Source organism: Terrapene carolina, unplaced genomic scaffold (assembly GCF_002925995.2).
Source record: "Terrapene carolina triunguis isolate 2854851 unplaced genomic scaffold, T_m_triunguis-2.0 Scaffold674, whole genome shotgun sequence".
Classification (NCBI taxonomy): Eukaryota; Metazoa; Chordata; order Testudines; family Emydidae; genus Terrapene; species Terrapene triunguis.
The window spans coordinates 380,516-394,119 of record NW_020665025.1 but is presented as its reverse complement, the minus strand read 5'-3'; the positions used below and the strand labels follow the sequence as shown (position 1 = coordinate 394,119).

Sequence of the window (13,604 nt, the reverse complement as noted above, 5' to 3'; positions counted from 1 at the left end):
GGATACAGTTCCTCATGGGAAATTAAATTATTAGTTCTATTGGAGAAGATGGGGATTAATATGAGAATTTAAAGGTGGGTACGGAACTGGTTAAAGGGGAGACCACAAGGGGTCATTCTGAAAGGTGAACTGTCAGGCTGGAGAGAGGTTATTGGCAGAGTTCTGCAGGGATCAGTCTTGGGACCGATCTTATTTAGGCTTTTCATTCATGACCTCGACACACATGTTGGAGTGTGCTAATAAAATGTGCAGATGACACAAAGCTGGGAGGTATGACCAGTACGGAGGAGAACAGGAGAATTGTATAAGATCTGGACAACCTTGAAAACTGGAGTAATGAAAATGGAATGAAATTGAATAGTGCAAAGTGCAAGGTCATGCACTGAGGGACTAACAACAAGAAGTTTTACTATAAGCTGGAGACGTATCAGTTGGAAGTGACAGAGGAGGAGAAAGACGTGGGTGGATAGGCCGATCACAGGAGGACTATGAGCCACCAACGTGATGTGCCTGCGAACAAGGCTAATGCAGTCCTAGGACGCATCAGGCGAGCTATTTCCAGTAGAGACAGGGAAGTGTTCTTGCTGCTGTTCAAGGCACTGGTGAGACCTCATCTGGATACCGTGTGCAGTTCTGGTCTCCCGTGTTTAAGAAAGATGAATTCAAACTGGAACAGGTACAGAGAAGGGCTACGAGGATGATCCGAGGAATGGAAAACCTGCCTTCCGAGGGGAGACTTAAGGAGCTTGGCTTGTTGTTCAACTGTTGACTTGTTTAAGGAAGGCTGAGGGGAGATATGATTGCTCTCTATAAATACATCAGTGGGATAAACACCAGGGAGGGAGGGGAGTTATTTAAGTGAAGCTCCAATGTGGACACAAGAACAGACAGATATAAGCTGGTCATCAACAAGTTGAGACTCGGAATTAGATGGTTTCTAACCATCAGAGGAGTGAAGTTCTGAAACAGCCTTGCAAGGGGAGCAGTGGGGGCAAAAAACCTAACGGGCTTGAAGACTGAGCTTGATAAGTTTACGGAGGGGCTGCCTGCCTACAGTGGCATGTGGCCCCCCTGTGACAGCTAGTAGTAAAAACCCCCAGTGGCCAGGAATGGGACATTAGATGGGGAGGGCTCTGAGTTACTACAGAGAATTTTTTCCCGGGTGTCTTTAAATCAAAATCTGAGGACGCCAGTGACTCAGCCAGAGGTTCGGGTCTATTACGGGAGCGGGTGGGTGAGGTTCTGTGGCCTGCGATGTGCAGGAGGTCAGACTAGATGATCACGCTGGTCCCTTCTGGCCTTAGTCTGAGACTGAGGTGCGTGAGAACGTGTTCGCGGCAGGCAGTGCGTCACCCGTCTCCTGTCTGTGCCTGCGTTTCCCCAGCCCTCCCAGTCCCTGACCGTCATCACGGACGAGGAGATGAAGACGGGCGACCCGAAGGAGACGCTGCGCCGGGCCAGCATGCAGCCCTCGCAGATCGAGAGCGCAGCCGCCCGTCGCAGCACCCTCAGCACCGGCTGGGCAGGAGGCATCGCCACGCGGCAGCAGAGGAAGCGCAGTTCAGACGAATCTCACCAGGGCCCAGACACCCCGGAGGTGAGTGCCCAGCTGAGCCCTGCCCCGCTCGCTGCATGAGTGAGCCCAGGGGACGGTGCTGGTCCGTTGACTTTCATGAGCACGCAGCGCTGGAAGGGGTGAGGCTGCGATGGGCTCGCTGTGGAGGGTTCAGGTCCTGGGGGTCAGGGCTGCGTAGCTGGCGGCACGGAGGGCACTCCTGCTGATGCCGCACAGCGTAACTGCTCCTGCTAGCTCCCTCTCCGAGCGGGCCCAAGCGAGGGGAGCTCTCCTTTCGCACACACCCATTTAAACAGCCCCCCAAAGTGCAGACGGAGCAGAGGGACCGGGGGTGTGAGGGCGTGTGGCTGCCTGGGGTGGGAGAGCAGGCAGGCAGCTGATGGGAGAGCAGCCAGCCAGGGTCCCAGCTCTGACTCTCTCCCTCCAGTCCAAGAAGCCAACCAGCTGCTTCCCCCGGCCCCAGACGCCCAGAGAGCGGAACGAGGAGCGCAAGCGTGGCGGCCGGAAGGGCGAGCCCCAAGCGACCGGCAAGCAGGTGAGCAACTCCTCCGTGCCCCCGGAGCGGACGTGGCTTGAGGCCCGGGGACATGGCTGGTTAGCAAGGGGGGTTCGGGGTCAGGATCGAGGGCGTCCTCCCAGCTGAGGGGGGATGGGCCGCCGCACCATGCCCTGCTCCGGACTCCGGCCAGCGGCTAGAGCGTCCGTCCCCTCCATGGCTTGCTGGGAGCGAAGTGACTCTCCAGGCCGGTGGGGCTCTGCCGTGCCGTGTGCAAAGCCCCAGCCCTCCACGGCCTGGCGCTCGCTCTCTCTCTCTCTCCCCACAGCCCGAGCGGCGCCAGTCCATGGCCTTCAGCATCCTGAACACCCCCAAGAAGCTGGGGAGCAGCCTCCTGCGCCGGGGCAGCAACCGGAAAACGACGCCCAAAACCTCGCCCCGTGGCAGCGCTCGGCGGTCCCCCAGGATAGCCACGGCCAAGTCGCCCAAGGGGAAGGGCAAGGTATGGAGCAGGGCGTCTCCCCACCCCCCGCCTTGGGCTGGCGGTCCCTGTAGGCCCTCCGTTGTTCCCGGCCAGGAGCCGTTCGGTCTAGCCTGATCTCCTGCAGATCCCAAGCCAGAGCACGTCCCCCGGGTACCCCTGTACTGAGCCCGGCTGGAACTGCCCAAAGGCCTGCACGCCCCCAGCTCCCATGGGAGTTAATTGACGTGCAGCTGCTGGCACTGTCAGAGCACCCCCTGCTGGGCACAGCGCTCCAAAGCCAGTCTGCTGCTGGTGGCTGCGGGCCCTGGGGTGGCCCGTGCATGGATCCCTCTGCCTGGAGCGAGGGGAACTGGCCTCTCCTGGTTTTCCCTTTACCCTGCGTCCGCCTGGCAGGGGAGACTTTGGCTGGTGAACATCCGTGCCCAGGTCTCTGGCTGCCTTACCCTTTAACCCTCTGTCCTTCAGCTGCCCCCCCCCCGAAGGCCTGGCACACCCACTGACCTGCAGTCGCTCTGGAGGGGCCCCCCAGTGCTGAGACTAACTAGATTGCCTGTTCCCTGCAGGCCAGCCGCAAGTCACCCAAGAACATGAAATTCTAAGTCTCCTGGCCGAGCCCCGCTCTGTGCTGGGTCTGCCGGGGGCGAAGCTATCCCGACGGCGCCATCCTGCTACGAGCTGCTCCATCCGCCACTTCGGATCAAGCTTTTGCCCTTTCTCTCCCTCCCTGCTCTGAAGCCATCGGTGTGTTCCCGTAAGAGCCCGGTCCCCAGGGCAGAGCTGGGCAGCGCAGCTGGTACCCGAGTGCTCGGGGAGGACTTCCAGGGACTGAGTCTGCTCGCTGGGCACGCTGCCAACGGAGGAGCTCTTCGGAGCTGGGGCAGGAAAACCTGGGCGCTTCCCTGCGGGTGGTGAGCTGGCTGGGGAGGCGGAAGGGGGATCCTAGAGAGAGAGGGGAGAGCTCCCCAGTGAGCCCCGAGCAGAGCCCGCAGGAAAGGACCCCACCCTTTGAGACGTGGCCGTGGGCTATCTCCTGCCGTAGGCCAGCTGGGGGGTTCAGCAGCCATGTCCCTCTTCCCGAACTCCTGATGTGCCCCCTTCACCCCACAGCTGGGCTCCCAGGGCTCCCCTTCCCCTCCAGCTCAGCCAGCCCCCCGCAGAGCACAGAGGTACCTCACGCAGCCCATGGGCTCTCACTTCTCCCCATGGAGAACACTAAAGGAACCGCTCGGAGTGGGTCGCTGACCCGCCTGGGGGGGTGCGTAGCTAGGACTCTGGGGACGGGAGGCACCGTTGGCTCTTAATTGGCTTAGTGGGGAGTGAGGGTTCTTACGGGGTCTCTCTTGCATGTAACTCTAGTTTGGGTTGTTCCCTGCAGGGGGCTGCCTTCCTCAAACACTAGCATCCGGCCGGGGGAGGGAAGTGGGGACTGCAGCCGTGTGGCACTAGCGGCGTGTTTCCTATGGGGTTTGGGCACGAGGATTATGGCCAGCGGGAATTCCTCCGTCCTGATCACACCTGTCCGTGGGGGACTGATCAGCTTCCTGTAGGCCCTGCACTGGACATAGGGAGGGCAGCCGGGGTCCCTGGCCCAGGGCGGGTGGGGGTGGAGGTGCTTCCTCCACTGTACAGACGGGGTGGGGGTCCAGCGGACAGCGTCCCCTCCCCCTCAGCTGTGCTGTTTTGGGTTGTATTGTGGCCAGCTGGGGCTCCCCTGCAAGGTGGGAAACAGGCCAGGGCTGGGCTGTTGCGCAGGTGGGCTCTGCCCCAGCCAGGCTAGGAGGGGTCCCACAGCCTAGAGCCAGCTGGCGTGGTGGGGGCTGCCAGGGGAGCTGGGTGTGTGCAGCTCGGGGAGTGGGCGTCTGACCCCCGCAGAGCTGGATGGCCCACGCCCCGTGTCCATCGCAAGGCAGGGCAGGGTTTTAGACTCGGCTCCCAGGGCTGAGATCTCCTGTATCCCCCTGCGGAGCCCCCACCTCACCTTGCGCTCAGTCCCCCCCGAACTAACGAACCGGGGCTTGCTTCCTGGAGCCCAGGTTACAATGGGCTGGGCCTCAGCAGCTGTGTTAGCCCCCCGCCCCATCATGGTTGAAAGCTGCTCTTCCGAGGCCTGCGAAGTCTCTGGCAGCTGAGAGGAGCGGCCGGGCTGCGTGTGCTCCGGGAGCGGGGCTGGGTCAGTGCCGGGGGGGGGCAGCTCTGTGCCGGCCGGCGGGACGGGGTTGCGGAGTGCTGGCAGAGCTGGCTGGGAGGCTGCGCCCAGTGCCCCGCCTGGCTGGGGCTCCCTCATTTCTACAGACGCAGTAAATGACGTCTCGAATCCTCTTGGCTTTAACTGCAGAGAGCAGCCCTGGGGGGCTGTGCCAGGAGGGGACCCGCCAAGCGCTCAGCTGAGGCTGTCTGGATGTCAGTGGCATGTGTCAATTTTAAACCCTTTCTACTTGTAAATAAACTGTATTTTTCTCCTGACGGCTGCTTCCGAGGCCTCGTTTTGTCTCGAGTGAGTTCCTGCCCACAGAGCAGCCCCTGCCTGGCGCTGTCCCCCAGACCCAGCAGCAATCGGCCGGAGCACCGCGGCCGGCTGGCTGCTCTCGGCTGCAGCGTCGCCTGCTGGAACCCGCAGGCGGCTTCATCCGCGCGGAGGGCTGCAGTTTGCTGGGCACACACGGGGTGAGCCCTGCTGCTGGCACGCGGGTGAGGGGGGCACACAACCCCCTCCATGGAGCGAGCTGCTTCTGCATGTCAGCAACCTGTTTGCCCTCTCCTACCATCCCACGCACCTACTTCCTCTCCAGCCCGTCCCCCCTCCAGGAGCTCACAGCCTGTTTCCCCTCCCCATCACACCCAGGCACCAGCACCCATCTGGGTGTCCCTCACCTGAGTCTCAGGCCTGCTGCTTCTATAATGGCTGAGTTAAGGAGCCCTCTCCTCACCCAGCTGCATCTCCCCCAGCCCCTCCTCCTGCACCCTTCCCTGTGGCCTCCCCTCATCCATCGCATTCTCCCAGAGCTGCCCTCTGGCTCGCACCATTGGCTTCCCCCTCCATCCCGTTCAAGCTGCTCCTCTTCCCCCTCTGGCACTTCCTGCCCCCCCAATTGCTCTCCTGTCCCCTCTGTTCTGCAAGCCTTCACCCCCACACGTCCTGGCCCCCCTGCCCAGATCAGCCCCTTGCCCTGACCCACAAGGCCGCTCCCCTCTCTGCCTCTCCCTCCAAGATGATGGCTGAGAGGGCTACAAGAAACTGGCCCAGCCAGCGCGGAGTGTTGTATTTTTATTTAATAGAAACAGTGAGAAGTGGGAGGAGAGCTGGCAGCAAGAGGCCTGCGGTTGCTGGTCTCCCAGCCCCTGCCCCAAGCAGGTGCTGCCCTCCTGGGCATATAATGGGCAGGGCATTGCTGGCAGCTGTCGAAGGGACCCTGCCCCCTTCAGTCGTAGGCTGGGCTGGCAGTAGGGGGTGGCTTTGGTCACCCCACTTCACTAGGGGAGAGTGTGACCCTGCCAGAGCGGTGGAAGAGGGATGGGGTGGGGGGCAAACATGGGCCTTTCCCAGCCCCGTTACCGCCGCCTTGGGCCCGTGTCCAGAGGGCAAGTCCTCCGGGAGCCTCCCCCACCAGTGTAATGTATCTGGGGTGGGGAATGTAACAGACAAGCAGAGGGCTGGGGCTATATCCAGCCCTAGGCCTGCGGGGCAGCTGGGCGGCAAGCAGACACAGGAAGAACAGAGGGGGCAGGGGAGGGCAGCTCGGCTGTGTCGGCCATGGAGGGAGGCTGGCATGGCCTTGGCAGCCATAGGCCCAGTATCGCTGCCTCTCGCGGGCCGGCGCTGTTGTCCCCACGCTCAGTCCGTGCTCTCGGTGCTGGAGAAAGCCAAAGTGCGGTTAGTGCCAGGCTGGCAGGTGCCTGCCATTCCCACACAGCTGGGGCCCACGGGCCCTGCAGAGTGATGGTGGCCCCCCCCCCCCCCGTGCCCCACGCAGGGATTGCCTCCCTCTGGGCTCCAGCAGCTCTTGGGGTGCAGGCTGATTCCCTGCACTCAGAGCGAGCCCCTTGCTTTGCCCACCAGTAACATGCAGCTGTCACTGGGGTGGAACCCAGCAGCTCTCCACCTGCTCACAGCGAAGAGAAGGGGTGGGTCTGTGGCAGCACCGGTGCTGAGCATGGGGCAGCTCCCACTCTACCTCTTGGGAAGTGCTGTACAGCTGAGACTGGGGCAGGGGCTGGGCCTTGGTGGCTCCAACCCCTTAAGAACATAAGAATGGCCAGACTGGGTCAGACCAAAGGTCCATCTAGCCCGGTATCCTGTCTTCTGACAGTGGCCAATGCAGGTGCCCCAGAGGGAATGAACAGAACAGGGAATCATCAAGTGATCCATCCTGTCGCCCATTCCCAGCTTCTGGCAAACAGAGGCTAGGGACGTAATCCCTGTCCATCCTGGCTAATAGCCATTGATGGACCTGTCCTCCATGAGTTTATCTAGTTCTTTTTTGAACCCTGTTATAGTCTTGGCCTTCACAACATCCTCTGGCAAGGAGTTCCACAGGTTCACTGCATTGTGTGAAGAAATACTTCCTTCTGTTTTAAACCTGCTGCCTTTATTTCATGTAGTGACCCCTAGTTCTTGTGTTATGAGAAGGAGTAAATCACACTTCCGGATTTACTGTCTCGATGCCTGTCATGATTTTATAGACCTCTATCATATCCTCCCTTAGTCGTCTCTTTTCCAACCTGAAAAATCCCAGTCTTATTAATCTCTCCTCCTCTGTCCCTCATCATTTTGTTGCCCTTTTCTGAACTTTTTCCAATTCCAATATATATTTTTTTGAGATGGGGCGACCACATCTGCACACAGTATTCAAGGTGTGGGCGTACCATGGATTTATATAGAGGCAATATATTTTCTGTCTCCTTATCAATCCCTTTCTTAATGATTCCCAACATTCTGTTCACGTTTTTGAGTAGGGTTACCATATTTGAACATTCAAAAAAGAGGACACTCCACGGGGGGGGGGGGGGGGGACCTTTGCTGTTGCAGCTGCCCTCCCGGACGTTTTTAGATATTTAAATAGGGTTACCATACGTCCCTATTTTCCCATGAGGAATTTTTAAATTTTTAAAAATTCCTCCCAGATGGCAATTTAAGAACCAAAAAGCCTGACCAGTCCAGGAAAATACGGACGTATGGTAACCCTACCTAAAGTTCTTTTTTAAAAAGATGGGCCTGAACTAGAAATGAGCTCTGTTTCACACGTGTGGGTCCCAGCTGCTCCCTGCCCCCCTCATTGAAGCAGGTGTGCAGCATTACTACCCTGGGAACTGCAGGGCACCAGTGGATGTGGGGCGGGCTGCAGACAGGGGCATGGGGTGCGGGGCTGGTTGCAGGCACGGCAGGGGGTGCAGAGCTGGCTGGAGACGGGGGGGTGTGGGGCTGGCTGGAGGCAGGGCAGAGGGTGGTGTGGGGCTGGCTGACTGCGGGCAGGGGGTGTGGCAGGGCTGGCTGCGGGCAGGGTGGCGGGTACTCACGGGGAGAGCAGCTCGGGGTAGAGTGACCAGACAGCAAGTGTGAAAAATCGGGACAGGGGCTGGGGGGTAATAGGAGCCTATATAAGAAAAAGACCCAAAAATCGGGACTGTCCCTATAAAATCGGGACATCTAGTCACCCTAGCTCGGGGCAGCAGCGCACGGGGCAGCCTGAGCGGAGCAGCAGGGGACCCACGGGGTGGCAGCAGCAGCGGGAGCCCCAGGGCCAGGGGAGCAGCACAGCAACAGGGCCCGTGCCCAGGGCCAGGCGGTGGCCCGCATGGCTCCCGCTCCCACAGCGCCGCGCCCCCGGCTGGGGTGGGGCTGGAAGAGGAATGACATCAGTTCCTGGCCGGCCGGAGCCCATCAAAGCGGCAGCGCCCCCTCGCACAGCGGGGGGAAGCAGGTTACACGTTTAGCCGGGCCCGGACGACCATCCCAGACACGCAGCTCCTGCAGGTAACTCTAGGCTTACCGTGCCTCCCTATTTTCCCGGACATGTTCGGCTTTTTGGAAATTCCTCCCGGACGGCGACTTCAGAACCAAAAAGCCAGACATGTCCGGGAAAATACGGATGTATGGTAACCCTATTGTGACTGCTGGTGTTTTCAGAGAACTATGCACAATGACTCCAAGATCTTTCTTGAGTGGTAACAGCTCACTTAGAGCCCCTCAGTTTATTTGTAGAGTTGGGATTATGTTTTCCAATGTGCGTTATTTTGCATTTATCAACATGGAATTTCATCTGCCATTTTGCTGCCCCATCCCCCAGTTTTGTGAGATCCCTTTGTCGCTCTTCACAGTCTACCTGGGACTTAACTAGCTGGAGTAGTTTTGTGTCATCTGCAAACTTTGTCACCTTGCTGTTTACCCCTTTTTCCAGCTCATTTATGACTATGTTGAATAGGACTGGGCCCAGTAGAGACCCCTGGGGGACACCACTACTGACCTCTCTCCATTCTGAAACGTGACCTTTTATTCCTACCCTTTGTTTCCTACCTTTTAACCAGTTCCTGCTAAGTGAGGGGACCTTCCCTCTTCTCCCATGACGGCTTACTTTGTTTAAGAGCCTTTGGTGAGTGACCTTGCCAGAGGCTTTGCAATGTGGTCGGCCCATGCCCATGCCCATGCCCCCCTCCCCATAGCCATTAAGGGCTCTCACCGGTCCACGGTGGGGGTGCTCTCTGGGGTCTGGACATCCTGCCTTGTCTCCTGCTGCGGCTCGGAGATCTGTGCTGGCCGTTCAGGGTCCCAGCGGACAAGCACCTTTTCGAGCCCGGCCGGGTTCCTCACCATGCACAGGAACGAGGTGCTCCAGTCCCTCCAGGAGAAGGAGCGGAAGTGCAGCTCCCGGGTCAGGAGGACCTTGGTGCCCCTGGGCTCCCTTCTGTGAGGGAAGAGGCAGGGGCCGATGAGCTGGCTGCAGTGCTTGACTGGGTGGCAGCGAGGGCCCCGGCGAGCTGTCATGGGCCTAAACAGTGGCTAGGTGTCACCCTCCCCCCACCCCAGAAACAGCTGCAGGGGCATGGTTGCAGGGGAGAGAGGGGGTGAAGCCAGGGGCACAGCCCTGCACCAGGGCTCTGATTCTCAGCTGCTGAGCAGCCCCCTCCTCGCTGTGAACCACAGGGGCTCAGGCTGTGGCACAGGGGCTTCCTTCACAGGCAGCCCCTGAGCCCGGACGCTGCCGAACTGATTCTCCTTTAGTTCCAGCGGCTGGGACCCAAGTCCTTGGCCCGAGCTTCTCCCTCCCCAAACTACCACTGCTCAGAGCCTGTCCCTGCCAGATCCCTGGATCCAAAGGGATGAGCTCCTGGGGGAAGGGTCCGGCTCCAGGGCCAGGCCCCTGAGCCAGCCCCGCTGCAGGCTCTCCACGCTGGGAGCTGGGGGTATTTACTCACACGACGTCCCCTTTGCTCACTGCCCCGTCCGGGTACTGGTCCTCCACGAAGGAACCGTTTGCCAGCCAGTAGATGAGGGTCATCCTCGGGAAGGGGCTCTGAGCCTGGCAGCTGACACTGAAGCGTTTCCCTGGACAAGGAGGCAAACCGCCATGAAGCTGTGATGTCAGGGGCCAAGGCAAGGGCATGTCCCCATCAGGGCCTGGCTCTGGGGTCCCCTGGCAGCAGTGGGACAACGGCCCCGCCCACCAGGGGAACATCGCCATGGGAACTGCATCCCCGCTGGGGGGAACATCACCAGGGCAACTGCATCCCCATGGGGTGGGCCCCGCTCCTGGAGGGAACGACAGCCCTGCTCGGAGATCCCAGAGCCCCCCCGGGGGCTGGACACACAGTGCCTGGACACCCTCATGCTGCTCAAACCAGGGGTCTCTCCTTTAGTCTGGCAGGGCCTGCATTCGGCTGGGCCCCGTGGAATTGCTACAGGTGCAGAGTGTCTGGTGTGCGAGTGGGAGTCAGGGCTCCTGGCCTCCCCCCGTGTACGCTGGGCTCGGCCCAGGCCCTACCCGCCCCCAGCCCCTCACTGGCACTGCACTGGGGCTAGTGAGCACGGCTGGGAGCCGGTGTCCGGCGTCGCCCTGCCTCCAGCTCACTGCGGCTTGAATAAAGCTGGGGGACGGCAGGGCCACGTGTGCTACCCCGACCTGCTGTGATTGATTCCCCCCCCCCCCACGCCCGCACAGTGCCCGCAGTGCGTAGCTGGACAGAGAACATCAATTACCTAGGGTGGGACTTTTCACGGGCTTCCGGGGGGTGATGATCTCTGGGCGCAGGCTGGAAGCCGCATCTGAAAGCAGAAGGGTTTGGTGAAAGGCAGTGAAGGGGGGGGCTCCCTGGGGCACAGACTGGCACCTGGGCAGTGCACAAACAACACAGAGGAGGACAAAGCACTTGCTACACATGGGGAAACTGAGGCACGGAGCTGTCAGGTGACCAGCCGTGTGGTGATAGACTAAATCTGGCAGAGGCAGCAGTAGATCCTCCAAGTCCAGGCTCCCAGCCAGGCCTCAGGCCGGTGGCTGCCGTACACGTTGCAGGGATCCCAGCCCTCCTCACACCAAGAAACAGAGCTCAGAAATGATGAACGTTGCCAGGGGACAGCAACATGGACACAACTTGGTGGGGAGAGGGGCGGAGGGGGAGCTGAACCCTTCCTTTTAAAGCCAATGAACTGGTCCCTCAAGCCCCCACTCGTTAGAGTGTTGGCACAGCAGTTCCTTTTTAACCTGTGGAACTCACTGCTGCAGGAGATTGTTGATGGGAATTCATAGAGTTTTAAGGCCAGAAGGCACCAGTTCTGCTCATCTAGCCTGCCCCTCCCCACACCGGCTGACACAGGCCAGAGAGCTCACTCCCCCGCACGAGCCCAGTAATGTGTGGCTCACGGAGGGAGAGTCTTGATTAGCCTCCAGGTGCTGGAAAAGTCAAACAGGTTAGACAGCTCCAGTAAAAGCACCACACTTCGGGGGGGGGGGGGTGAGTGAGAGCAGCATCTGCAGGGGCCTGGGGACCATGGCAGAGTTGCAGCACACGGAGAGCTCACACCATCCGTCTGTCCCCACCCCACTACACCGGAATGGGGACAGAGCTGTTTGTCCCACCTGTTCACGAGCCCAAGGACCCTACACTGCCCGGCCGCCCTCACCTTACCTGAGCTCTGGAAGTGGCTGCAGCCGCAGAGGAGGACTAGAGGGAGCCAGGGAACAGCTCCCATCACACCTGGGAGCACAAGAGAAGGCAGCATTAGCATGGCTGGGGTGGGGAATGGGAGCCACCCGCCCTGCCCACAGGGCGCTCCGAGCCACAGCGCCCCACCTAGAGGCAGGGGGGCATTAGCCCGTTTCTATGGGAGGGCGGCCTGGGTTCTCATCCTGCCTCTGCTACTGCCTGGCTGTGTGATCCTTTCCCTCACTGTGCCTCAGTTTCCCCATCTGTACAATGGGGTAATGATACAACAGGGGGCTCCATTGGCTGGGGCTCAGCTTGCTAACAGGTATCCATAAATACCCTCGGCCCCCAGCCTTGCATTCACTCTGCTGCTCCTTTCCTCTGCCTCACCCCCCGCAGGCTCCGTCCCAGCACTGTGCCCCCTCCTGGCTGCCCCAGCCTCTTACCCTCCAGACACAGGTGAGCGACACAGGACAGAGCCTCAAAGGCCCGAAATCGACGGCAGCTCGGCGCCTGAACCCCTTGGAGGCTCTGGACCATGCAACCAAAGCAGCCACCTGCCTCCCGGCCCCGACCCCACCCCCCACCACTTTCACGGCTGTTGGGCCTCACGCTCGGGCTGCGTGCAGGGCAGGGGATGGAGGAGATCCCCTCAAAGGCCTCACGGCTGAGCCTGTCCCCCCAAACCAAACTGCAGGCGCAAGGGGGACGGGAACACGTCCCCCAGCCCCAACACTCTTGCCTTTCAGAGGAGTTTGGCACCGTAAGATTTCCCTGCCGCCCCCCAGCTCCCCCATTGGAGCACAGTCACTGACCACCTATAATCCCCCATTTCACACAGAGGGAAACTGAGGCACGGCAGGATGGGAGAGGCACTGGGCTGGCAGTCAGGGGTCTATTCCCGCCTCTGTCCACTCGCTGCCCCTTGGTGCCTCAGTTTCCCTTCCCACTTTTGCTGGTTTTGCTTGGAAGCTCTGGGGGGCAGGGACCCTGGCATACAGCACTGAGTGCAACCACTGCGCTGACCCCACGAGCAATTAAGCGCCGTGGCAAAGGCCAAAGCCAGGCAGTGCCGGCTGGAACTGACCCGCCAGCTCCCCAGGCCAACCCCAAAAGCGCCCGTCCCAGCCCGCCCGGCAGCGAGACAAAGTCACCAGCCCGTGTTAGAGCCACTGAGGTTTTTTTTGGGGGGGGGGCTCTGCTCTGGGGACCCCCCAATATCAACATCTCATGTTGGGGGGGGGAATCCCAAGAATGGAGCCCCCAGCAAATCAGCCTCTTTGGGGCAGGCTGACAAAAAAGCTGCCTTGAAAGGAAACATACCAGGTGCCTCCCCCCCCATCCACCCACCCATGCCCCCAGTGCGAGCAGCTGCTCCTTACCTAGACGTCTGCGGGCTGTGGCTGGGTCCATCCTGCCAGGCTGGGCTGTCTGCCCGGAGCCGCTCGGGGAGGAAGTATTTATCCTGTGGGTCGCTCAGCAGGGGGGAAGTCCCTAGCCACTCCTAGAGCGGGGAGGGGCTGTGTGCGTGTGGGGGGGTTGTGTATCACACATGGAGTGTGTGTGGGAGTTCTCTGATCACCTTTGACACAATCCCCACACAGCGGTAGGACACCCAGCCCCCCCCCCCAGGACCTAATGGCCCCATAGCTGACCACCCCTCGGCTCCTTGAGACCCACCCCCCCATCTCCTGAACCCCCCCCCCCCTGCCCTGAGACCCACTTCTCTGGATGCTGACCCTCCCATCACCCCAAGACCCACCCCCCTGGCTGCTGACCCCCCCGTCCCGAGGACCCCTCCCCAGCTGCTGCCCCCGAACTCCCAAGACCCACTGCCCTGACTGCTGTTCCCCTCAACCACTGCCCTGCAAACCCCCCCCCCCCCCCCCCCCCCCCCCCCCCCCCCCCCC

The 13,604-nt window shown here is 60.6% G+C and overlaps 2 protein-coding genes across 8 annotated transcripts in view; one reads left to right on the top strand and one right to left on the bottom strand.

Annotated features, from left to right (window-relative positions):
- The window catches only part of NUMA1 (nuclear mitotic apparatus protein 1), a 75,140-nt gene extending 70,121 nt beyond the window's left edge, over nucleotides 1-5,019 (top strand). For all 7 annotated transcript variants that reach the window (XM_026659739.2, XM_026659743.2, XM_026659744.2 and 4 more), the window contains 4 exons: nucleotides 1,385-1,597; nucleotides 2,004-2,111; nucleotides 2,401-2,574; nucleotides 3,120-5,019. In XM_026659739.2, the coding sequence (XP_026515524.1) occupies nucleotides 1,385-1,597; nucleotides 2,004-2,111; nucleotides 2,401-2,574; nucleotides 3,120-3,155 (531 nt within the window). In that variant the 3' untranslated portion in view covers nucleotides 3,156-5,019. The remainder of the gene's footprint in view (nucleotides 1-1,384; nucleotides 1,598-2,003; nucleotides 2,112-2,400; nucleotides 2,575-3,119) is intronic.
- A 1,369-nt stretch (nucleotides 5,020-6,388) lies between these two features.
- IL18BP (interleukin 18 binding protein) lies at nucleotides 6,389-13,107 on the bottom strand. Its single transcript, XM_026659736.1, has 6 exons — nucleotides 13,077-13,107; nucleotides 11,677-11,745; nucleotides 10,748-10,813; nucleotides 9,967-10,096; nucleotides 9,231-9,455; nucleotides 6,389-6,407 (listed from the first exon to the last, which is right to left on the bottom strand). The coding sequence occupies exons 1-6, from the start codon at nucleotides 13,105-13,107 to the stop codon at nucleotides 6,389-6,391; spliced, it is 540 nt and encodes a 179-aa protein (XP_026515521.1).
- Between the last annotated feature and the right edge of the window lie 497 nt (nucleotides 13,108-13,604).